The 26,408-nt window shown below is 40.8% G+C and overlaps 1 protein-coding gene across 1 annotated transcript; it reads left to right on the top strand.

Moving 5' to 3' along the window:
• Positions 1-742: 742 nt before the first annotated feature.
• LOC145415964 (uncharacterized) lies at positions 743-26,074 on the top strand. The gene is made up of 3 exons (XM_080285067.1): positions 743-2,570; positions 25,056-25,174; positions 25,889-26,074. Exons 1-3 carry the CDS (start codon positions 743-745, stop codon positions 26,072-26,074), a joined length of 2,133 nt encoding a protein of 710 aa, XP_080141193.1.
• Positions 26,075-26,408: the final 334 nt, after the last annotated feature.

Raw genomic sequence — 26,408 nt, 5'->3', positions numbered from 1 at the left:
TCAGCAAGCCACACATCAGGCATCGTGTTGGTGCCCATAGCTTTACACTGGATAGTAGAATCGTTCAAGCAGAGAGACAGGCAATGGAGGCTGGCCGTGCCTTTATGAGGCAACCAAATCCTGAGACTCTTCACCAGTATCAACTATCAAGAGATGATCTTGTTGCTCTCCAGCTCTATGTTCAGTCTGATTCCTGGCACAGATTCACTGATGGTATTAATCATCAAACAAGCGTGAGTACCATGTGGCACCTCATCAATAAGGTTGTAAGAAAGAAGCCTCCAAGTGTCCTCCACCACAACCCTGTTCAGTACGCACAGGACCTCATCAATGAGTGGTCAGCACAGTCACGAACCGCCACCCTTCCAGTTCATATACGAGATGCTCTCTCCACCCAGGAAAACTATCGTGCACTTCGTCTCGCTGCCGCCTTACTGAGTGTTGATGATGATGATGATGTAGCCATATCTGAGAGCGAGCTTCACCGTGCCCTCGCTAGGGCAGAAATTCAGCTCCTGGTGATGATGGCATCACCCATGCAGTCCTTCGTGTACTCGTAACAGTGCCTGGCAACCCTCTCCTCCGTCTCTACAACCTCTGTTTTAGTCTGGGTTACGTGGCACAAGCCTGGACCCAAAGTACGATTGTGCCCATCCCCAAGCCTGGCACCTACAAATTCCGGCCCATCTCCCTCACTTCCTGTTTCTGTAAGGTGTTTGAACGCATTCTTCTCTCACGCCTCATGTTCCGGCTGCGTGACAAACTTTCGTCCAGACTTTTCGGCTTCCTGCCCCAACGAGGAACACACCACTGCCTCATGGAGCTCTACACTCGTCTCTCCTCAGATAGTGTTGTGGCCTTCATTGACTTGAAGAGTGCGTTCGACGTAGCCAATAGAGACATCATTCTTGATCAGCTTGTTGACTTTGGCATAAAAGGAAACCTTCTTAAATGGATACGCGGCTACCTACGAAACAGAACTTCTCGAGTTTTGTTTAAAGGAGCATTGAGCACTGCCCGAGACTTTGAACTTGGTACTCCACAAGGTGGTGTCCTTAGTCCCTTTTTATTCAATATTCTCATTCATCGCCTTCTGTCCTTACTGCCAGCTGTCGGTGACACCACTATCACTTGCTACGCAGATGATATATGTATTCACTCACGTTCTCCGGACCATTTGCAACGCTTTCTTCACTCCTTTCATGTTTCAGCTTCCTCGTGTGGCCTCATCATCTCCTCGGATAAGAGTAGAATCTTCTCCTCCCGTCCTGCATGGAATCTGCCAGAATTCACTATGGGGAATTATGTCATACCTCTCTGCACGCAGTATCTCTATTTGGGAGCACCGGTGCGGATTACACCTTCCATCCCAGCACGACAGCGGGTGCATCCAGTTGTTCAAGATCTGTTGGTCCGACTGCAGCGGCGCCTGACTCCTTTAAAGTGGCTGACCAATTATTCTACTGGAGTATCTATCCCAGTCGCCAGGACCATATACATTGCATTCCTCCGCTCGGTGGTAGATTATCTTTCCCCAGCATTATGTCAGCTCTCCAGAACAGCTTTAAGACCTCTTGAAATCTTCCAGAATCAAGCAATGAGACTCATCCTGGGCTGCCCTGACTCCACCAGAATTGTCAATATGCAGCACGAGCTCAATCTCCCACCACTCGTTGATAGAATATATTCCAATGTCACCTATTTTAGCATTAAATGTCTGTACTCTCCTCATCTTTCTCCCCACTACTCTCACACTATTAGGACTTCTCTGGATCCAGCGGCGCCTCGACCTCTGCTACGCCAAGGTGGACGCAATCTGGTCAGTACCATAAGTTCCAATATTCAGAGTCTTAATGTTGACATCGTAGAAGAGGACGTGGACACTGGCCTTGCACCCTGGAGGATTCCTGTGCCAGCAGTCTCCTACACCCCAGCCTCTAAGACTGATCTGCCTCAGCTTCAACAACAACGTGCACTGGAAACCATAGCCAGCCTATCATCATCCCTCAGTTTGGCCCACCATCTCTATACTGACGGCTCCCTGCAGAGAGATGGCAGGGCAGGATGTGCTGTTTTCTCCCCCAGCTTAGAGCACCCGGAAGAGGGCTGGTCGGGTCGCCGCCTCCCAAATTCATCAAGTTCTACATATTGTGAACTACATGGACTTCTGGATGCTGTCACTTTGCTTACACAGACCAGGAATAACGGCTTGATCATTTGTGACTCACAGCCAGCTCTCCGGGCCCTCACGTCTCACAAGCCAGCATATCAACGTCTAGTCACACAAATCCTTCGGCTACTAGCCATGGCTGATGCCAGCTCACTAATGGTGCACTTTTTATGGATTCCCTCTCACATCCATCTCCTGGCCAATGACACTGCTGACCGACTTGCGAAGGCTGCTTGCGATCTACATCTGCCAGATGCTGCTACTTCCACTGCATCCCTTCTGTGCTGCAAGAAGATGGTACAGCAGGCTGCCCGCTCCCCACCCGCCATCGTAGCAATGCTGAGAGGGCCACGAGTGTATCAATACAGCATTATGATCACTTTCTCACTCATCCACACAGGTATCGTCGCAGTGGTCTTATGGTTCGCCACTGTAATGTGGTATGTGCACGTCTCCGACTGGGCTGGCGACCAGTTTGGCAGGTGGCAGGGCAGGAAGACGCACCTCACTTCACCTCCTGTAGGCTGTGTGACGCACCCAATGCCAACACCCTGGACCATTATTGCCTGCACTGTCCACATGTTGTTAACTTCTTACCACAAAGACTCACATTGATTGACACTTGTAAACTGCTGTTAACAGATAATGACTTGCTAGATGTTATTCTTATGTGTCATCCTCACTTTGGTGGATTTTGATTCCATGATGACTACAGTACATAGCGTGTCCTACGTGGCACGAGTCCCATGTACTATCATTGTTAACTAATTGTACTTTATGTCTGCCACCTTCGGGTGTAATAAATTAATCAAAACAACTTCTTGCTGTTGCCACGTGGCCTACAAAAGTTCAGTTTTTTATTGCTTTTCTCTTGTTGGGATTCTAGTTTTGTCCCAGAACGGCAATACTTCTTCAAGGGTTTTGTGGCTTCTTATTTAATTGTGTAATTTTTGTCTCCTTGGAAGTAATAGAACCGTTTCAGGACATCCCCAATACTCGGTAACTTGGATCCTCTAATAACATGAGCAAGAGGTTCCCCTAAGCTGAAAATTTCGGACTTTTTCCTTGTTGTTGCCAAGAAAATTAAATTTAACTAAATAAATGTTATTTTGAGACTGTTAGAGTCCTGGACTGGTAACTCTAAGGTCCTAAGTTCAAATCTCGAAAGACTACGGGAGAAATTTACGGGTCTTTGTGCTGTACCTAGTTTCAGTACATAATAACAAGCGCCCCCGACATGTTATAAAATATACACTTGCTGACTCAAATACATTAATATCAAATGATTACCTATAGGCTGTAGCTAAATTTGTCAGGCAGTACCAGGATTCGATAGTGATCCAGGAGGCAATAGACATGTTAGAATGAAAGTCCGACTCAGTAAGTGAAGCGGTGAGACAAGGCGAGATGTGGTTCGGAACCAAGCCGAGTCCCGAGCCAGAGATATGCATTAGGTACTCTGAACCCAGTGGCTTCGTACAGGGGTCATCAAGTCGATGTGAATACTCAATGTCTCTTTGTTTCCTACTTCTTGGGTGTAACAAGACCTCCAGGCTTAACATAAATGGCAAATCTAAAGGCTGTTAAAAGCCTATGTCCTGGAGGGAGAGATTGCACATAAAGCATATATATATATATATATATATATATATATATATATATATATATATATATATATATATATATATAACTCTAATTCGTTACCATTTTCCCTCTCTTTAATTATATTTTGCGCCACTCTCAATTCAGAGAAGAAAAATTCTAATATTCAAAGGCTGTTCTGATATAAACTCAGTATCCGGACACGAGGGAGATATGGTGGATGATGGAGGGAAAGGGGATTTGAGACAGGATGAAAAAAGAAAAGAGGAGGAGGAAGAGAAGAGAAAAAATGAGATAGATAAACAGAAAAAAGGGCGATAGAGGGAAAGGGTGGGAGAGGGAAAATGGTTAAAGACAAAAAATGGAGAAGACAAATGTAATGAGAAAGAGGAGGAAGAAATAATAGACGACAAGAGTAGAAAAGGAACTGTAATATGAAAACATTAACTGAGGAAAAGAGGAAAAGGAAAGGATAGGCGATTGTAAAAGGAAAAATGTACGAGAACAATTGAAGTAGAGCAGGGAAAGAAAAAAGATGGAAAGAGAAATATGGCAGGACAAATGACAGCCTAACTGCTGATTGCACACAGTTCAGTTTTTACAGTTTTATCTAGTTTCTTTTATATCTAAGATCTTCATTCATTAATAAGCGCCCTCTCTTGATTCGTGCTTGTATGAACTTAAAACGGGTTGGAGAGAGAGAGAGAGTGTAAAGAGGAGGGAGAATCTGTGGCAGATGCATATATCACATAACATCATTCTCCTTACTTTCTCCTAGTCTTGACAGCCTCATTGCAGTTACCAAAGGTGAAAATTATTTGCATTAATTTGTTGGCGTTTGAGCTAAGCTTACTACAAGGCGTTGCGACGCTCTTACAATTGCGTTTATAGGCCGATTGCCCTGAAACTTCCTATGAATGGAACTGTGCCTAGAGTACCAAGACACCATCCTTAGGTTTTTTATTTAATTCATCAAAGTTATTTTATCGTTCTAACGGTAATAAACACCAAAGCACGCCAAAACAACTACCCGTATCCCAAAGATGCCAGTGTTTAATTCGGTTTCGAACACTGCTAAAGCACTGGATGGGTTTGATTCGAATGCAGCCACGATCCTGTAATTCATCTGGAAAGAAAACAGATTTTCCCCTACAAGCAGCTTTTATACCAGAGGCAGCCTTCAGGAAATCTCATTCTTTTATTCAGAAGTAAGTCTTCAACATTTCCTAGGTATTATATCAGTCCTAAAATTAATACGTATTACTTCTGCTTCAACTATGTGCAGTGATGTCACATGTGTCTTGTATCAACTCTATATTTATTCCGCAAATACCTTTCTGTTGTTGTTTTCTTTCCATTAAAACCTCTTCTCCATCAACATCCTAACCCTTTGAATCCGGTTACAACTTTTTAGTTTAGTTAGGATGGACTTTTTAAACTGAAGATAATTTTCATTAACCTCCTCACTGTAACGAGTCTCTCCCAAGTTGAATAAAATCGTCTGGCACAAGCACGAGTCTGAAGACCAAAAGACACCGCTTTTACGAATAGATGAAGCTCCGTTATCCTCTGTCTCTTTATTTTACTTTCTCTTCTCCATTACATCCATGTCAGCCTTACTTCTATTTGTCTCCCGACCAAACTCCCGATTCGGAGTTGTTTCGTCTACCCATCTGTGTCTGACTCAAAATTACGAGTGTTGTAACTTTACATAGTTGCTGAGAAACCTGAGTCTAGTTTTAAAAAGTTCTGAACCTTGCTGAAGTTCGACCATAATGTGAAATCCAAAGAGAAAACTCAAATGAGGAAAACGTAAATATTGTCAAAATAAAACATGTTTGCTACGTCATACAGTTATTAGAACCAGCGAGCCCCAGTGAGAAACAGAACGAGGGTATATGAAAATATCTGAAGCTAAAGTGAATGTACTGCCTACCTTACTATATAGGAATCTTGGAAAACAAAAGCTTAAGAAGAATATGCAGGCAGAAAGTTACGTCGAGAAGAACGAAATCTCCAGGACGTGATGGAAATACAAAGTGGGGACGTATATAACTAAACAGAGCAGCCATGATTGTCAGGGGTGTATGGATACCCTGCACTACACCGAGGATATTTCTTGTACATATGTGAATAAAGAAAAGGCTATGTGGACTGTTGCCTTTACCTGGATGGTGAGTTTTGAAAGTGACTGTAGCTGTGGCTGTGGGTGTAGGTGTAGTGGGTAGCGTAAGTAGGGGGTGTGATGATACTGGTGTTAATGAGCACATCTCTTTTGCAGTCTGGATATGATTGCATCAAAAAAAGTCACACAGTCCTCTCTCTCTCTCTCTCTCTCTCTCTCTCTCTCTCTCTCTCTCTCTCTCTCTCTCCTTTTCCTCTTTGTTCTTCAAATACCTTACTATTATTTTTGCTTTATTTTTCTTTACTACTAAATTTCTGCAAGAAGATATGTTATGTTAAGGATTTCTTTTCATAGTTTTTTTTTTATTTAGATCTTCCCATTCACCTTTGTTCCTCTGTTGCAATATTATCCACTCGTATCTTTCCTCACTCTCCCTCTCCTATTCCTCTCCCTCCTCTATCCTCTTCATCATTCGCGTTACCATGATCTATCCACAAAATATTGTTTATTCTCTCCCTTTGAATTATATTTTTCGATCCTCCCTTTCAGCCCCATCTATTTTTCTTTCCTCTTTCTACTTTCCTTTCCTTTTCTTACGGCATTATCTATCGATCTGCCCATTACCCTATCAAAATATCTATCTGTCTATCAGTCTGTCTTTATCCTTATCTGTCTGTCTATAATAGATAGCCTAGATGAATGGATGGATTTTTACTCAGGGTGCATGAATTTTTTCATCTAGAAGGCTTTGGAGGTCTTCAAATCCACTTCATCATCATTCATAACGTTAAAAAAAAAAGACACTCTCATTTATTTATGTGCCACAGCAACATCTCCCTGTGTGAAGTAGTCTTCGAAGGAACATTTCAACTCATGTATATATGCTGTTTCAATGCAGTCACAGGGAAATTTACTTTTCCCTCTCAACCAGCGATGCCATAAAAGAATGTAAACAAACTTGCTCACTGTCACTGCCTTCCATCAGCATAATTTGATGCTTGGTGAAGGCGGAAATTATTTGATTATTACAACTGCAGAGGTGTTTGGAAAACTGCACATATCACAAGTAAGTTATTATGCGCTGTAGTAAAAACGACACAGATACTGATGGGAAAAATAATAATATTTTCAACAAGAAAGTCAATCGACTGACATGCTTCGTTCCTCCACCAATGACGTCTCATACGCCAATGAGATACTGTAAATATGCGTCCCAGGTGAAGATGTCATAAAGACTTTGTAGTTACTTGTAGAGAAGTATATTTTAGACTTGTGGTCGAGCGGCTTTTATATCTTGTAGTAGTTTCCCCACCAGATGTCATGTAGTGACGGGAGAGGTAAAGAATAGTATGGGACTATTTTTATTTGTCTTGGAAATATTAAACAGGTATAATAGTATAAGTCCTGGGTAGCTACCTCCCTGTCTCGCTATCTCTCTCTCTGTTCTAAGGCTAATCTCCGTCTCGACCTCTCTCTAGGGTCGCTTGTCTCCTTCTAAACTCTCTTTCCTAACATCTCGTGTAGTAGGGTGTGTGTGTCACGTATGTTCCTCATGGCAACAGAACTTTCTCACGAGAGGACTGCTGACAGCTAACTGCATCATCTCCTTACTGGCCGCTGTCGTCAGCTTTCCTCCGTGTAAGCGTTTAGCGCTGCTCGCTTCTCGCAAACACAACACCTTCTCATCATTTGACTTCCTGCTTCTATCTGTCTCTCTATCTATCTATTTATTTATCTATCTATTATGTAGTCCTATATTTGCTCGGCCGCGAAAAATGGCGTACCATCGACATTTAATAGTTATAATATATTAATACATACTACATACACATTATAATGAACTTATAAGCTAATTAAGTGAAATACATAATATTGTAAAGTAACATAATTGTATGAATATTGTATACATATATTATTCATAGTAAATAGTGATTATTCAGTAATATTACATTTTAAATAAGTTGAATACATATTGGAATAAATGCATTAAAGTAAATTATTTAACTGTAATACAGTATGTACTTGGGTTATTATAGTGAATTGCATACATGCAAGAATAAAAATAGTTTAAAATTAAGATTATTGTAAGAGTTATTAATATTTCATTCAAAGATAATGGTACTGGTTTGTCATATATGGGTCATTCTTCTTTGTGTTATTATTATTATTATTATTATTATTATTTTTTTTTTTTTTTTTTTTTTTTTTAAATATATAATTAATACTATATACAAAATATATACACTTCATTCAGGGTGGTTAACTGTGATGTTAACTCTCCCCCCACTAAACAATGACTCCAAATTAGCAATTCTTGCATGCATTCTGTGCATGGCCAACAGCAATACTGCAACCACAATGCAGATAATTATAAAGACAGAAGGTGCTTGGCTATACACATAATATGGGTTGAACATACTCAAACTCAAATCTTCCCAGGGCTTCATAGTTTCATTGATCAGCTGCATAGTTTCAAACTTAGGTGAAGTCAGCTTAATACTTGTGCTCATGTTTAAGTCCATATCAGGCAGTGGGTGGAAATGTTTGTGTGTATGGTTGATAATGGCGTAGTGATTGATGGTGGAAAAAGTAGACATGGATGGTGTAAATACCGCACAGTAGTCTGGTGCTATGTATAATCCTGAGGCTGATGTATGAGATGGTGGTATATCTGGACAGACTATGTAAACTGATGTGTTATGAGGGAAATAAAAAAACTGCGAGTGTCCAATGCGTTGATGGTGTACAAGTTTATCTGGAGCAAAAGTGAAGTTGCAATGATGATGAATATTGTTATTGCTGATGATAGCCATTTCACAAGGGACCGTATCAGTAGGCTGAAACGTGAAAATGTACGCAGGACAAAGATGAACAGCATGTAAGGATGTGCGGCACTTTCGCTCAATCGTTGACTCACTTGCGAAAGTGACAGTGTCTCGTCTCTTGGAGACCATGATGAGTTCGGTGTCTGTGTTGATGTTGATGATGACTAAAGTGTTGTTGTTTCTATAGGGGAAGGGGTGTATTTGGTATACTGTGAACAGGTCTTCCGTGATGAATGGTACATGAACTATCACTGATGTTGGTGTTAGTGTTGCTTCCAAGTACGGGTAATATTGCATAAATTCCCTACTGCGGAACAATGGCTTCAATTTATGTTTATGTATGCCTTGACTAACTATCTGACGTAGCTCATGAACTGGGAGTAAGTCATTTGTGATCTTGCCATCACCAGCATTCGAAATTCCTTGCATAAGTGCCCGGAAATGATCTCTAGTGTTCTCTAATTGTAGTAGAATCGTGTCAATATGTTCTGTGATGATGGAGAAGTGCTGGAAAAGGGTAACGTTACCCTCCAAGTCATTTATTTTATCTATACTCTCGAGAGCTACGTTTTCTGCTTGTTTCAGATTTTTCACAATTGTTTTCATTGCTGAGTTCTGTCCTGTGATGAATTTATCTTGGTATGTTAGTACCTGAGCTATCTTATTAAATTTTTTGTTTATTTCTTTAAGGTCATCCTCTGTAGCCAATCCAAAGATGTTCCCAAGAATTGCGCCGCCCAGATCGAACAAACCGCGCTTTTGGCGAGTACGTGTGATGTTGTTCCTGTCGCTCAGCACCTCTGTTCCATAAGATGGAGATCTTGGATCATGACGAGCATAGTTGACTTCGCCTGTTCTAGTTTCCATTTCGCTAACTTCACCATTTCATCCACTTCCTTGGTGATATGTGATTGTGAAACATAATTCCCTATCTTGAAGTCCAGAGTTCGCATCGGCGTAGCAAGTCTTTCTATATAAGTAGGTAAGTCATACAAGTAATCTAGACTTATTTCAGTACTCATGACATCCTTGACGATTGTAGTCGTGGCCGTTGGAGCTATGAGGCATCCTTGTCGTACTATATGCTTGGGGTCTAGGTGCGCATATACTCTTACTATGTATAGGAGAATCCATAGCATAAGTCCCTTCATCGTAACCTACCGAAAAAAAAATCTATTAATTTCCTATAAAGCTGTGGTTGATGATAGTGATGATGTGCGTTACGGTTGGCTGTTATTTCATTTATAGAAGGAGTTTAAATCGATATTTAATTCTCGTAAATGATGTACTGTAGATTTCATTGGAATAGTTGCACCTATGTTCGATTGTTTGGTATATGACCTTAATTTCTTTTTGTAATCATTGTTGTGTTCTTGCTTGGTTTCTTGAGGTACGTTCACCTGTTCGGTTGTATCCGAGGCTGAATAATTATGTGATAATTCCCTTGAAACTCGTTTTAAATGGTCAATATGAACTTGTTTTTCCTCGCCACTTGAAAGTGACTTAATTAAAACTTTGTTTGCCTTTATGTTAATTACTCTGTATGGGCCCTCAAATTTAGGGGATAATTTATTGTCTCTCGTATGAATGACACCGTAAACAATGTCTCCTAAGCTGATAGGTGAATCTTTTGCCTTTTTGTTAAATGCCTCCGTCATTTCTTCCTTGGACATCGTTAATTGTTTTTGCACTCTTTTGTGAATGTCCTGGAATTCACGTAAACGGAGTTTAGAGTAATCATCGTAATTGTATATAGGCATGCTGTCACCTTCTAGGAGCTCATATGGTAATTTTTATCTGTGCCATATATAATGAAATGTGGTGTGTCACCAATGGATTTATTTATAGACCCATTAATGGAGGCCTCTACTCTGGGAATCCAATCATCCCAGCTTGCATAATTTTCACTGAGAATATGTCGTAGCACATCTAATACCTTTTTATTTTGTCTCTCTACCAACCCATTCGATGCTGGGTGATAGGCCAAAACGTTAACCTTTTTAATGTTGTATTGTTTACATATTTCTTGTAAGATCTCAGAATTAAATTCTCCTCCATTATCACTTATTAATACCTTTGGGGTAGTAAAGCGACATATTACATTATCTGTTATTGCCTTTGCTACTGTCTCTGCTGTCTTATCTTTAATTGGAGCTAAAATGACATAACGGGAAAAATGATCCGTTGCTACGAATAAGTATAGGTTATTATTGTATGATAATGGCATCTTGAGTAAATCAACAGCGACAACGTCCCATGGTTGAAGTGGTACTGGGTAATTACCCATCGGTGCAGGTGTGATTGGGTATCCTTTGTGTTTCGCACATGATTCGCATCTGTCTATATGATTGTGTATATCTCTTCGTAATGAAGGCCAGTAATATAATAGCTGGGCTTGGTTGAATGTCTTATCCTTTCCAGGGTGTCCTGCATGTGGGCTGTCGTGTATCATTCGTAATACTTGGGGTATCATGTCATTAGGTACTACCAACTGGTTAGTATTTCTTTGGCGTTTTGGTTGTTTAGAGTTAATTTTGTATAATGTATTATTGACCATTGTGAATTGTTCAAGTGGGACATGCAGTTTGGGTAATTGTATGTCATCTCCACTTTCTAACTTGTATATTACTTTTGACCATACTGGGTCAAGTCTTTGTGCCTTTGCGATATCCTCGTGGTTTGGGATATTTCCTTTGAGATCTAACGCCGCGACCTGAATTGTGTTCGGGTTCCTAGATAATGCGTCAGCTACTATATTCATTTTACCTTGTATATAATGTATTTGTACATTGTAGTTTTCAACTGTACATTTCCATCTTGCTCTCCTCCCAGAAAGGAGTTTTTCTTTAAACATACCCACCAGTGGTTTATGGTCGGTGAATAAGTGGATTTCGTAACCATATACCAAATCTCGAAACTTTTGTAATGCAAAAATCACTGCAAGTGCCTCTAAGTCTGTAGTGCTATAATTTTTCTCCGCACCTCTTGTTTGTCTGCTGGCAAATGCAATTGGTTGATTCTTTCCTCTTTTATCTTCCTGCATCAGTACAGCCCCTAATCCTTTAACTGATGCGTCTGTACAAATAAGAAATGATTTCGTGTAATCTGGATATGCTAAACAAGGTGCATTCGTTAGTTTAATTTTTAGATTGTTAAATGCCCTTTTTTGTTCTTCTTCCCATTGGAATACAGCATCTTTTTTGAGTAGTTGGAATAGAGGGAAGGCTATATGAGAGAACTGTGGTACGAAGGACCTATAGTACCCAGCCAGACCTAAAAATTGTCTAACTTCGTCAGTCGTAGTGGGTTCAGGAAAATCTCTCACTGCCTGTATTTTGTCATCAGTGGTGTGAATACCATCAGAACTTAATTTGTGGCCTAAGAAATTTATTTCCTTAAAGCAAAATTTGCATTTAGAAAGTTTAATTTTTAATCCAGCATCACTAAGCTTTTGTAAGAGTAAGTCTAATTTCCTGAGATGATCCTTAATATTCTTCGTTGCGATAATAATATCGTCAAGATAAACAAATATTCCTTGTCCTAAAATTCCGGACAATACGTAATTCATAAGACGCTGGAACGTACCGGGGCTGTCCTCAGTCCCATTGGCATTCTTGTATATTGATAATGGCCTCTGTTTGTTGAAAAGGCAGTGTATTTACGTGACTCCTGAGATACCGGAATCTGATAGTATCCGTTTAGGAGATCGATGGTCGAGAATATATTATTCTCAGGACCAATATTCTGTAGAACATCACTTAGCAATGGCATGGGAAATCTGTCTGGGATGGTGTGATTATTTAGTTTACGGTAATCTACTACCGCACGCATTTCTCCATTTCTCTTGGGCACAAAGAAAAGGGGAGCGTTCCACGGAGAAACTGAAGGCTCAATAATTCCAAGCTTTAACATTTCATCGACATACTGATTTGCAAGTGTACGTTGGGAGTGTGGTATGCGATAAGCTGGTACGAAAATTGGTGGTGTTTCTGGGTGCACATTAATCATGTGATTAATCAAGTTAGTACACCCTAATTGTTCTCCGGGCAAGGCTACGGTGTCCCTGTGTGTTTCCAGCAGGGTTAACAAATCATTTTCTTCGTCAAATTCACCTGAGTGAATTAAATTCTCTTTATTCTTTCTCTATCCGTAGATTTTATCTCACTTGTTACTCCACCAATATTTATTTCCTTCACAGGGGCTAAACATTTTTCAATATTAACTATGCAAGTTCCCTTCTTCAACTGAACTTCCCCATTCATGTGATTAATAATGAATATCTGAGTTAGCCCTTCGTCGTTCGTATGACATAATGCGTTTTCTACTGACAATCCTTTTACTTTACATAATTCTTCTAAGACAAGAACAGTACTATTCCGTAATTTGCTCTTTATGGTAACCTTCATGTATGAATTAGGTGGTATAACCAAATCATTAGTGAGATGGGCTGGAAAAATTGATAAATCAGTACTGTTATCTGGGTCACTAATTCTGGAGGATGGGGTTGCTGGTGTAAGTGGATCTATACACTCATCTGTTTGTGTATGTTTGTTAAAGCCTTTAATATTACCAATTCTTTTTGGCTCTCTTCTACCAATCGGTGAGGGCTCTGAAAGTATTTCCTCTATAAATTCATTATCAAAGTCTATTCCATTCATTTGTGGGAGTATAGTTATGTTCTCAGTTCTCATGGATCTTAAGCCCAGTAACATATGAGCTTTAATTGCTAAGTTTTCAACGATATAGAACAATGCAGAGAATGGTCTTGTAGTTTCTGTGAAACTGAGATTTAATCTTATCATACCTTTTACTGTAATCTCTTGACCATCTACTGTGTTTAATTCTAAATCAGCTTCATCCAGAAAAGTTACTTTCTTTTTATTTTTAAGAATTCTATTTAGTTCTTCATGTGTTATTAAGTTCACTGGAGAGCCTGTATCTAAAAATAAGGAAACGTTTTGATCCTCACATACAGCTGGTATCAAGATACACTCATTTCCCAACATGCCTCCTATGTGAAGTTTAACCTTGTTCTTCTTTACGTTTGTTCGTTTTTTGTCATGACTTGGTCTTCCCCCGATTTGAACATAGACACAATTTTTTCTACTGTTTTGCAATCACTAGTCCAGTGCCCTTGGTATCTATGATGCCTACAGTAAGGACCAAACCCTTGTGTCTTTTGATTATCCTCTTTTGCCTTGATAAAGCATTCATACCTTGTGTGTCCTGGTTTTGCACAGTAATGACACAGAATGGACCTATCCCTTGACTGTGACCTACGAGGTGATTTCCCATAAAAAGTGTTGTTTATAGCGCGAGACCTGCTCGGGCTGCGCGAAAACTTATGAAACTGCCTGTAGGAAGGCGTGTGGGAACGAGGTCTAGGCGTCTTTGTCTGTTTGGGCTGCCTCATTTCAGGTCGCGATCGATTTTGTTCTCTGTTTGGGGTCGGTGTTGATGTTTTCACAGATGATACTGTCTCAGGTACCCTGATTCTACCAGAATGTGCATGTGTGTCGACCACACCTGCTTTACTGCACTGCATCTCTACCTCGTTCATTAAGTCTAGTAAGCACATTCCAGGGATGTACGCGATTGTTTTGGCGATCTTAAGGGTTCTATCAGGTAATTTACACAAGGCAGCTACATAACCAGTGATGTCCACGACGAGGTCTGGGGACATCTTTCCATCATCTGTTATCCACTTAGAATTCTCCAGAGTAGCTAATAGGGTTCTCTTGATTGTGGAGACATCAGCAGTTATTTCACTGAGCACATGGTTTGTAGTGTGCTCCCTTACAAGATCTACAATTTTATGTAATTCTGGAATTATACCTGGCAAGAAGTTCATACCTCCAGAAAATTTCTTCAGAAATTCAGTTTTAAATTCATCATATGTCCTAGCACGATGTAGCTTATCGGAGCGCAATAAATTGCTTGCTGGACATCTTTCCTGGCTTATGCAAGATGAAAAAATAGCAATTTTCTCTTGTTCATCTAGTATGTGGCGCTTGATGAACATTTGTTCGCACTGACTGATTAATGAAATGACATCAATGCGATCCTTGTCTGTGCCAGAGAATTTTGGGGCAGTCTTATCCTCGTGATACACAAAAACGTGAGGTGTGGTTTTTAGATCAGCAGTATTTGTTTCTTGATTCATATTTAATGATTGCCCTGTTAATTCAACTTGTACGAGTTTATCGTTATGTGAGGGAATGGTAGAATATGTATGACCGGACCGGTGAACCCTGTTAAGTATATTGGCATACGTATTTAAGGCAGCTGCGAAGTCGATACTCTCAACGTCTGAAGGGGTTTCCCACTCATCATCCGAAACTCCGTATTTGTTTCCTTATCTATAACGTGTGGTGTGGGTTGTACAATGGGTGGGCTGTCTCTTAATTGTGAGTCTGATGTTGTGGCAATTTGTGTGTCATCTGGTATTAACGTGGGTGGTTGCGAAAATATTCCTGTCATTAAGATATGATGTTATGAAATACGCCTCTTGTTTATTTATGTCCTAGCAAACTAGATGATTAAATAAGTTGAATATAGCTAATTTTAGCACTGAGAAGAAATGAGCAAGTATAATTTTACCCACTTGATACAGATCGTAGAGGTGTGTCGATACAAAAGTCGATCTCGGAAGAAAATACAGGTTTGATTGAAGATCTCTTGATAATTCTAGTGGTGTGTTGATGGACGATATTACTCAGGAAACTCCATGGCCTGGTATTTGTAGTGGTTAACGGCTGTCCCAGGCAAACCTCAACATAGAACGTCGAATTTCCAACTTAACTGTGAAAATAAGTGAATATGAGTAGGAGCTATGTGAATAATGAGTAATGAGTAGTGGGTGAGAAGTGCCTGGTGTCAGTCACACGTTGCTTGGCATGGCAGACTCGCGTTGTGATGTCATCTCAGCACATGGTGACGTCGGCTTCCCACACTGGTAGCTGTGGTGAGTGAATGAGTAGCGATGAGTAACTTGAGTGAAGACGAGTGAGTAAGATGAGTTGTAAATCGTGTCTCACTCTTCGTTTGTTTGTTCCCTTTATTCTATGTGGAAGTTTTCTCTGTCCTTTTCTCTAGTGATTTATTCGTTGTGGGATGAAGACTGCCGCTACTTGTAGGTGCGTGTAGAAGATTATACAGACGACGTAGAGTTGTTAATTGTAGTTGATTGTAGATGGCTGTAGTTGATTGTAGATGGCTGTAGACTTTGTAGAACTGAAGCTAACCTTGTAGTCTCGGTTGCTTTTGTAGAAATTTGCTTTTAATTCGGAGACGATGTCCGCAGATTTGCTGGTTTGTCGTTAAGCTACTTGCAAGGCGTCGAGTGATCTCTTGACCTCTGCATCAGCGTAATGATCTGGGAGACGGAGGGGGCAGGAGCTGATATTGTTGGTTGTTGTCAATCTTGATATTTTGTAGGAATTTAATGTTGATTCGTAGACGAGGTTCGTATACGTTCGCTGCTACCAAATGTCATAAAGACTTTGTAGTTACTTGTAGAGAAGTATATTTTAGACTTGTGGTCGAGCGGCTTTTATATCTTGTAGTAGTTTCCCCACCAGATGTCATGTAGTGACGGGAGAGGTAAAGAATAGTATGGGACTATTTTTATTTGTCTTGGAAATATTAAACAGGTATAATAGTATAAGTCCTGGGTAGCTACCTCCCTGTCTCGCTATCTCTCTCTCTGTTCTAAGGCTAATCTCCGTCTCGACCTCTCTCTAGGGTCGCTTGTCTCCTTCTAAACTCTCTTTCCTAACATCTCGTGTAGTAGGGTGTGTGTGTCACGTATGTTCCTCATGGCAACAGAACTTTCTCACGAGAGGACTGCTGACAGCTAACTGCATCATCTCCTTACTGGCCGCTGTCGTCAGCTTTCCTCCGTGTAAGCGTTTAGCGCTGCTCGCTTCTCGCAAACACAACACCTTCTCATCATTTGACTTCCTGCTTCTATCTGTCTCTCTATCTATCTATTTATTTATCTATCTATTATGTAGTCCTATAAAGAGCCATTGCTCGTTCCATGCACCGTGAAGTTTTATTCATGCAGGGATAACTCACTTCCCTTTTTCACGCAAACCGTCAGTCTCCTGCATCATTCATATTCCACAGATTTCAGTATCTCTCCCTTTCATCGTTACCCGTTTTCATCCTGTCTCTGCTAATTCCAGCCTCCCTTGGTCTCTCCTCATGCATAACTACGAGTATGTCCCCTCCCTCCAGTTTTCTGCACCGATCTCTCAGTTTTCCGTGAAATATTCATCCACGTTTCCACTCCTACCATCATCATTAATCTTACAACCTTCCCTCAAAACTCATTTTATACGGACGTCATATATATATATATATATATATATATATATATATATATATGCAATATATATATATATATATATATATATATATATATATATATATATATATATATATATATATATATATATATATATATATATATATATATATATAAAGAAACAGAGGCTTGAGTGTTGTAGCTGCACGAGGCTTACATGAAGGAGTGTTAGTGCCAACTTTAACATACGGATGTGAGACTATGGTGTGGCATGAAAATGAAATGTCAAGAGTAAGAGCAGAGGAGATGAGACTGCTGAGGAATGTATGTGGAGTACAGAGGATGGTTAGGATACGAAATAAAATGATTCGTGAAAGATGTGGAGTGAGGAACTCGGTGGACACCAGAATCGAAGAGAGTGTACTGAGATGGTATGGTCATGTGAAGAGAATGGATAACAATAGAGTGGTGAAAAAGGTATATCTGAGCGAATTTGAAGGAGGGAGGAGGCAAGGTAGGCCAAGGAGAAGGTGGAGAGAGACGGTGGATGAGTGTGTGAGAAAGAGAGGTTTGGAAGTCGATGAGACTGAGGAACTGACAAGAGATCGAGCTGGCTGGATGAATGTTGAGAAGAAGTGCATGATCAGGGATTTGGCACCCCTTTTTAACGTGGCAGAGTCCGGATTGACTCAATCGGATACGTTTATGTGAAGCTACAGAACGTGTTGAATGTTTTTGGCGTATCCGTTAGAGCCAGGATTCCGGGGGCTTGAATGATAAGTGAATGGAAGCGTGGCCCCTTGGATTGGGAAAAATTGGGCTGTCTGGATATTGCTATTCCTTACCCTGCCCTAGGGTGAGAAAGAGTTCCGGATGATGATGATGATGATGATGATGATGACGATGATGAATATATATATATATATATATATATATATATATATATTTATATATATATATATATATATATATATATATAAAGTAATAAAAAGGCTTTTCCTCAGTTTTCCCATAACCCTCGAGCTCACTTGCATTTCTTTAATTCTCTTACACTCCCTTCAGTACCCTACGTTTCCACGTCTTTCCTTTCGCAGTATTCTTGATGGTTTCGGAGGCTTTTTAGAACATCTTCATTAACTACGAATTTTGTATATTACACCTTCATATTCTCTTGTAATCTTTTTATATCTCTTGGATCTGCTTACTATCCACTCAGTTGTTATAGTGATATTCTTCTTTATCTTCCGTATTTTCCTACTTCTACATAGGCTCAGTGTGCTGGACCAATTTTCTCCATACAGCTCGGTTCTCAGCTTTCTCTCCCGTCAGCCCCTTCTCTCTCAACTCTTCCTTCACACAGTCCATCCACCTCCTCTTCGATCTTCCCCTCTCCCTGTTTTCTTGTACCCATATTGTCACTACTCTCCTCGACACATAATATCCATCCCATCTAACCACATGCTCATTCCAAACTAGTCGTCTTTCCTGCACCATTTTCAACACCTCATCCACCTTCACAGTCCCTATGATTCTCTTATTTCTAATTCTGTCTTACTTCGTAACTCTGCATATCCACCTCAACATTCTCATCTTCGTCACATCCAACTTTTCCTCCTGCTCTTTCTCCGATGTCCACACCTCAGCTCCATACATCAAACTCGGTTTCACCACCATTTCATACACCTCACCCTTAAGCTCATGTTGATTTTTCTCTTACACAGAAATCCCGATAATCCTCCAAATCCTTCAGCCTACCTACACTATGTGGTTTACTTGCGCATCCAAGTCTCCATTCTCGGTCACTGTCGATCCTAGATATCTAGACATCGCTCTTTTCGCTCTCTCTCGCTACAAACTAATATCTGAATTTTTATCTTCTCTTGGCCTAAGTTATTCCCTTTTCTACATCTACATTCCTCTGTCTTCCAGAGGCCTTCTCCATTCTTCTAATTTTCTCTCCGTCTCCTCTCTTCTGCTGTTCCGTAGCTCTATCTCATCAGCAAATAGCATGTAACATGCAACAGGGGGAATGATCTCTGACCCCACGAACCCAACATTTCCATAATTAAATATAAAAACCAAAGGCTTAAAGAGGATCTCTAATGAAAACCAACTGTACTTAAAAATTAATTTGTCAGGCTTACGCTGTTTTGACCTGGGTTTTCGTCCCCTCATATATAACCTTTACCATTCTCACATACTTCCCCAGCACATCCTTCTCCCTCATACACATTCATACCTCCTGACGTGGAACTCTGTTGTAGGTTTTCTCCAAGTCATTGAATGTCAGATGTAATCCTCTCTGCCTCTCGCTATGTTTCTCCATCAATCGCATCTGCGCAATAATTACGTCTGTATACCCTCTACCCGGCATAAAACCAAACTGCTGCTTCCATATTGTTGCCGCCTCTCTAAGGCTATGTAATCCTTTCCAAAACCCTCATTGTATGCGATATCAACTTTATCCCTCAGTAATTGCTGCAATCCTGGATGTCTCTCTTTCAGGTAACTCAGCATCGAGTGACATGCCAAACAATTTCTTGTAGTCCAGAAAACCATGTTTTACTGTTGACAACCATATTACCAATAAGACGCCTGGTGGTCTTCTGGGTTAAGATGTAAGCCTTATAAAACTACTTAGGAGATGTTGGGATTAATTGCTCTTCTGAGACGAACAATTGCTCCTTCTAGCCTGCAATATCACGACTAAGTAACCTTCCCCGGAGCCGCTACTTTCCCGTGCAACAAAAAAGAACTTAATGACAGGAAAATAGAATAAAGGCATAGTTTACATAACTAACACAAAAGATGATGTTAAGGCTCGATACTCAGAAGAAAACAGCTAAAGTAAAGATGCTTGAAGGCCTCCTCAGCCGGCAGGTATACCACCCACATGGCTTCATCCTCTCTTATCTTTACCTCCCCTTCTCGTCTAGAAAGCTGTTCATGTTGTTGATGATCAGTCCCAGTATGTCTGGTAGAGCTGATCTATCAAACCGTAGGCAAGCAGCAGCCCCTGCAGGGTAGTCCCGTGCGGTGATTCGGTGAACCGATGATCCATTGCGGCTGACAGTGCCTCACCACAGCGAGGAGCGGAGAATAGCCCAGTGTGGAAGTTTGGTTCCTGGATGGACGTCCCACTTGCATCTCCACCCAGTTAACAGGGGAACCATAGATAGTTCCACTTTATCCCGTTGTTTTGGTTATATAGTTACCACCCAGCGTTGCAAATGGTTTTCTGAGCTACAGGAAACCATTAGGTTTATCATTCAGTGTAGAGCCACCTGAAGTGGAAAGAAGAGTAATAAAAGAGAAGGAAAAGGAAAGAAGGTAAGGTGACTGAAGCTGAAGTTATGAAAAGAACATGACTGGTTAGGAAAGAAAAGAGACAGGAAGGATAAACGGATGATTATACTGAGAAAGGAAGAAAAATGAGGATTTTAAAGGGAGGGGAAAATAAACACAGACAATGGTAAAGAATTACCAGAAGGAGGAGAGGAATGCGTGATGGTAAACTAAGACAGAAAAAAATATGTAGGAAGGGCTAAAAGAAGAGAGAGAGAGAGAGAGAGAGAGAGAGAGAGAGCACATAAGTGGGTAGGAAAAAAGAAGAGAAATACCGAAAGAAGCAAATGGCTGCATAAGAAAAAGTAAGGGGCAAGTATGAAAGCATAGGAGCAAAAAACTTGAGGGAGTGATGTTTGGCAGTTGCTGTGAGTGACGGAAGGATAGGAGGGGCAGCCCGTAGGACTGGGAGGGATGGAAGGGAGACCGTGTGTGGAAGAGGAAGGGGAAAAGGAAGATTCAGATAGGAGTGTGGAAAAAGATAAATGGCAGGAGAGAGCTAGGGATGGTGGAAAAGCACAGAGGAGAACCACCTCCGGAATTTTGTAAGAGGAAAGACAAATTATTTACGTGGAAGGCGGAGGGGCGATCCCCGAGGGTACCACCTGCTACAAAACTCTGATCCTGGTGAAGGATCAACTATTGTTTTTTTTTTTTTCTTTTTTGGGCCTACGAAGAAAGTTTGGCGTTGTCACGCTCAGGGGAGATCCCTCTTTTGTGGAAGGTAGTCATCGAGGGTTCCGCCCTCCCTTAAATGTGGCCGAGGCAGACATCTAAAATTATGCAAAATTACATGTTCTTAGGTTATGAAACACGACCATTTATAAAGACTTTGGCCAGGACCCCCAGGAGTCATAGCCACTCTCCGGGGGATGGCCTTTGGGACCTCTAACGTAAATCCAGTTAAAAACAACTATTATGTAAAATTTCATGTTCTTAGATATTAAAAATATGGCATGATCACCCCTGGATGCCGCCCCACTTTGCCAGTGAGAGTCATCATACTGTTACGTCCCCGTCTCACACTGCCACAGGCTCCAACAGCAGTAGATAAGTATAGGAAGGACGATGCCCAGTGAGCTGTTCATCCTAGAGGCAGCATTTCGGTGTACAACAGCACAGCAGCACAAGTGTTGTAAATAAACACTGGCTTTTTTAGGTCACTGTCTACATTTTCCATATAATTACACTTAATGCTATCCAACTTCACTTCACTATTTTTACAAATACCGAAGATATACAAACTTCACTAACTACACTGACAATGTTTATCAACAACACTTCACTGTTTTCACAAGTACTGAGGCTATATAAACTTCACTAACTGCTCTGCACTGACACTACACTACACTCAAACTGAACTGACAACTGACTGAAACTGCTCTAGACTCTTCCCCATCCTTATATAAGCTTTCTGTATTCTAGAGTGATCTACTGCTTCTACAAAGTTCTCGTGTATTCTCGACGGAGCAACGGTTACAACCGTTGCCAACTTGGAGACATCCAAAGCATGCCAGATTTTTCCTACACTACATAACACTAAATTATTTAGCATACAGAATGAGATAAAATTATATAATTTAAGAACCAATCACACAGATAAAACATTATTGAGAAAAAGAGCATAAAAATTAATGTATAACTTGGATACATCCAATGCATGCCAGATTATTCCTACGCTACATAACACTAAATTATTTAGCATACAGACTGAGATAAAATCATGTAATTTAAGAAACAATCACATAGATAAAACATTATTGAGAAAAAGAGCATAAAAATTCATGTAAAACTTACGAAATACCTCCACTCACAAATAGCAGGCTAACTAGCAACTCTGATATGTATTGGAACTAGGAGAAACATCAGGAAATCTCCGGCAAAATCTAGCTAGCAACCGAGCTTCTCAACAATACATTACTAAACCAATGTGTAAAACTTCGTGTTCTTAGGGTAAAAAATAATGTTGCTCATAATGTCTTTTCCGAGACCTACAAAGGCCTCCCCCTCCTACGTGAGGGCCAGCCCTCAGTGGTTCCTCCCTTCTCAAAATGTGGCAAGGAAACATCTTTTCAATGTGTAAAAGTTTATGTTCTTTGGTTAACAACTTGGGTCGCGCATAAAGGCTTTGGTCCAGATAACTGGGAGGGGCTCTCGGAGGTTCCACCCTGCTTACACCGTTGTGCCAAAAAATCATGTTCTTAGGTAAGAAACTAGCTATGTACAGTAGAACGGTGTTGAGTTGGACATCCGGAGGCGGCCCTTGAAGGTCCCACCCTGTGTGAAACTAGGCCAAGGGGAAGGTCTACCAATGTGCAAAATTCTGTTTCCTGAAACTCCTCCCATTAGTCATGCACTGCTTCCTTCAAGAAAGTACCGTAACACAGTGGTTGAGTGTGTGGTCGAGGAGTGACATTGCCAGGGCCATGAACTATATTTGGCCACACACATGGGTTCGGCGAAAAGAAGAGAGAGCCATGCGAAAGAATCAAACAGAAATACTGGAAAAAAAATAGACATTAGAGCAAAGAGGTAGTTTGAGTGGACAAAATTGAAAGACAACAATGACCAAAATTGATCGAAAAAGAGGATGCGAGAGAGAGAGAGAGAGAGAGAGGCTCGTAAGAAAAAGGATCAATCACTGCAAGGCTTTAAATCAGGTAGTTTACGAGCAAGGGTCTGGCCCAAAGGAAAGGCGGAATAAGAATACCTCCCCCTCTCTCCTTGCCTCCTCTCCTCTTAACTCGATATGTTTTTTTTTTTTTAATATGCCATAATTCTTTTACTCCCCCCCCCCATCTACTTCCGTTAACTCCTTTAGTACTGTGACGGCTGTTGAATTTTAAACCTGTTACCTTTCGCAGCTTTGGCAGGACTTACGCAGTAAACAGGATAATGAAGGATCTAACTATTCCAGTACGAAGTATCTCTCAAACTATTTTTTTGGAAGGAGATGGAACAAAACTTTCATGCAATTACTGTAGTAATGGGACTGTTTTCTCTCCTTCCAGTACCCCATCACCTCCGTCAGTCCAAGCCTCATCACTCCAACACCCCCCACACGAAAGTCGTAAGTTTATCCTGGGGGAGTCGAGAGGAACAGGGCAGTAAGGAGAGGTTAACAGGGGAGTGCATGGGGTGGAGGAGGGCAGGAGATGAAATTTTTCAGAAAAAAGTGTGTAGCAGTTGAATCAGAAAGAACCAGATAGATATTTAGGAGCATAAGAACGAAAGATTGATGGAACTGAGAAGAACGGAGTGTGATGAAAAGGGAAGAGGAAGGGAGGAGCAGACAAGGAAGATAAAAAAATGTATTTCAGACGAAGTGAGTGGGAATGGAAACAAAAGACATGGAATCAGAGCAGCAGGGATAAAAGATAAAATTATGTAATGAAAAATTTTATTACATAGATTGTAAGATGAACCGATATAGCAGTCATCCAGTCCTGCAGTGCCTCATAAAGGCCTTAGGAATTTGGTTAAGAAGTCAATTAGTTCTAGGTAAGGGTGATCAGTGATTGACCTCCGAAGGTAATACGTTGTGCAGTAAATCCACTAATTCGTTAGACCTGATCCATTATGGTAAGTTTCCGTTTTGCAACCCACGGGACCACCGAACACCCATAATTTTGTTACATGATTACCATTCTACGTAAAGACGGCTTCCTGGACTGCATAAAACTGTTCGCCTTGTCACCCAGATCGCATCACCAGTAGCAGGTGGGAAGATGAAACTAAAACTAATCTCAAAGGGAGACACAAAAAACGAGAAAGAGTGGGAGGGGAGATGTGGGTGAATGGAATGCAGAAAGAACAGGGAAATTAATGAGCGGCAGAATATGTCATAGTAAAGAGGAAGGAGGGAGGAAACATTATGGTCAGTAAGGAGGGCTGGAGATAGTTCGTGGAAGTGGGACTGGAGATATAAGATGAGGTGGCACAAAGGGACAAAAGACGAAAGAGCACCTATGATGGAGGGGAGGGGAGGAAAAGGAGAGTAAAGTCTGGGATATGGGATGGAACAAAATTAATGAGAGAGAGAGAGAGTTGGGTAAAATAAATCTGGCCTAGCCAATAACCTCACTGTTTTATTTTCCCACCTGTAGTTCTCCTCTTTTCTTCTCCCCCAGCCTCCCTCCGTCTCTCATTCAATTTTTTCTCCTCCCCCTCCTTTCTTCCTCCTCCCTTTTTCACATAGTTATTACTTACCAATATCTGTCCCTCCAACATTGTTATTACTGTTCATTCCTCAACATTTCACTTATTCCTATTAGAGTATTTCTATTTCCAAGTATTTCATTAACCCTCTTTCTGTTTTAAATCATCATTATCTTTATCTGCGCAGATATTTCTGTTTTTGTACCCTCTTTTCCTATTTTCTCAACATTCACGGCAACAATGCCATCGGCTGCATTTATCTATTTGGGCTTGTCATGTGTAATATTTTTACTGCTTTTTCACTCACACCTCCATTTTTCACGTTCTCCCTTGTATTATCTTAGTTTCTTTTTTTTCTTTTTCCCGTCCAACATTAATATTGCCTGTCCTCTTAACAGCATTATCCCATTCTTTCTCCATGTGTTTTCACGCTTCTCACTAACCCTTAACGCTTGTAGGTCTAGCCAGCAGAGCCCTTCTCTTATGCTGGTTTTTCCAAAAGTAGGCTTTTTTTTTCAGCCAGTCATAGGTCCATGAGTACAGCACTTAGAACTTTCAATGAAATATCAGAATACCCTTTAATCCTTCAATTCTCCATTGCCATTGTTCCCATGTCTGTAGATGGAAGAGTTGTGGAGGTAAGTGATTAATGAAGGCAACCTGGGGGGTCGCCTGAAGCTTTGTTCATAGAAGAGGTTGAGCTGGCGGCTACAATGCACAGCCTATGCACCTGTCTGCTTCAGACGAGGATTCTTGATTCCTTGTTTGCCCTCACACTCCGCTTTTCCCACTTAACCTTGACGCTTCTCTCCACTGTCACGTGGCTCTGCCACCTGAATGATTCATCACCCCTTGTATGTGTAGCAAGCTCAGCTTATTTGCCCAATTTTTCCGGTCTTTTTAGGGTTTCAGGTTGACGTCTTGGTCACGCCATATTTGAACTGTACAGTACAGTATGAATGTGGTAACTTTCCTAAATGATACTTGTAAATAAACTTGAAAGTATCCAGAGATACTGAGGGACTTGACAGACGATATTATATTTATGTTTTATGAGGACATAATTCAGGTAACTTTCGTAAAGCATACTTGTAAATAAACATTTAAGTGACCAGAGATACTGATGCAAATAACATGATAATACAAATATGCTTTATGAGGATACTTTTAGTCAGCATAGGCGTACCTATGGTGATCAAGTCCTATTCATTGTGTGCATTTTTTGCGTACTTTTGTGTCAACTCATACACTTAGTATCACATTTTGTATGTATCGCCTGAATGTCGTGGAATGTATGAATCAAAACTGGCATACATTGGTGTGGATCTGGAAATAACATTATTTTGGAACAGCTCAGTCAGGTGTCAGTGGGACGCCTCTTTGCAGTGGCACCACCTCCCAAGAGATCTCCCGGGAGAGAAAGCATCCCAGCTATCCTGCAAATGGAGCGTGGTGCCACACCACTACTGCTGTCCCAGGGCACTGAGAGAACAGTGACCAGGTGCCGATATCCTCTGATCTCACCAGAGATCCTGTGAGGGCAACCAGTTTCCTCCGTTGCTCGTGTTCCACCTCAATGACACCACTAGAAATCCAACGAGAACATCAGCAACAGCTTTGTCAAAGTTCACTGTTAAAGGGTCTAGGTCAAAGTTTACTTTCAGTGTCGCTGTGCTCTTTGATTAGTGATTGTCTAATTATTTGCACTTCCTCGATGGGCGAAGAACAATGGCAAGTTAACAGGGGTAAATAAATTAGCAAAGGTACTGAATAAAGACAGTAGCAATAAAGTATCGATAACGAGTAGCGGGACATAAAGAGAAAATCCGGATTCAAATTAGAGTCAGAAGGGAGCTAGATAAATAATGGTTT

This window comes from Coenobita brevimanus, chromosome 104 (genome assembly GCF_032717465.1).
Source record: "Coenobita brevimanus isolate Jiangsu-jjx chromosome 104, ASM3271746v2, whole genome shotgun sequence".
Lineage (NCBI taxonomy): Eukaryota > Metazoa > Arthropoda > Malacostraca > Decapoda > Coenobitidae > Coenobita > Coenobita brevimanus.
The sequence above is the reverse complement of the archived record's forward strand: the minus strand, read 5'-3'. Positions and strand labels throughout refer to the sequence as shown.

Coding starts and splice junctions, on each gene's coding strand:
- LOC145415964 (XM_080285067.1), top strand. CDS start 743: ATGTTCCGGCTGCGTGACAAACTTTCGTCCAGACTTTTCGGCTTCCTG. Junction 2,571..25,055: donor TTTCTCACTCATCCACACAG/GTATCGTCGCAG, acceptor TTTTTTTTTCAG/CCAGTCATAGGTCCATGAGT. Junction 25,175..25,888: donor TAGATGGAAGAGTTGTGGAG/GTAAGTGATTAA, acceptor ATTTTGGAACAG/CTCAGTCAGGTGTCAGTGGG.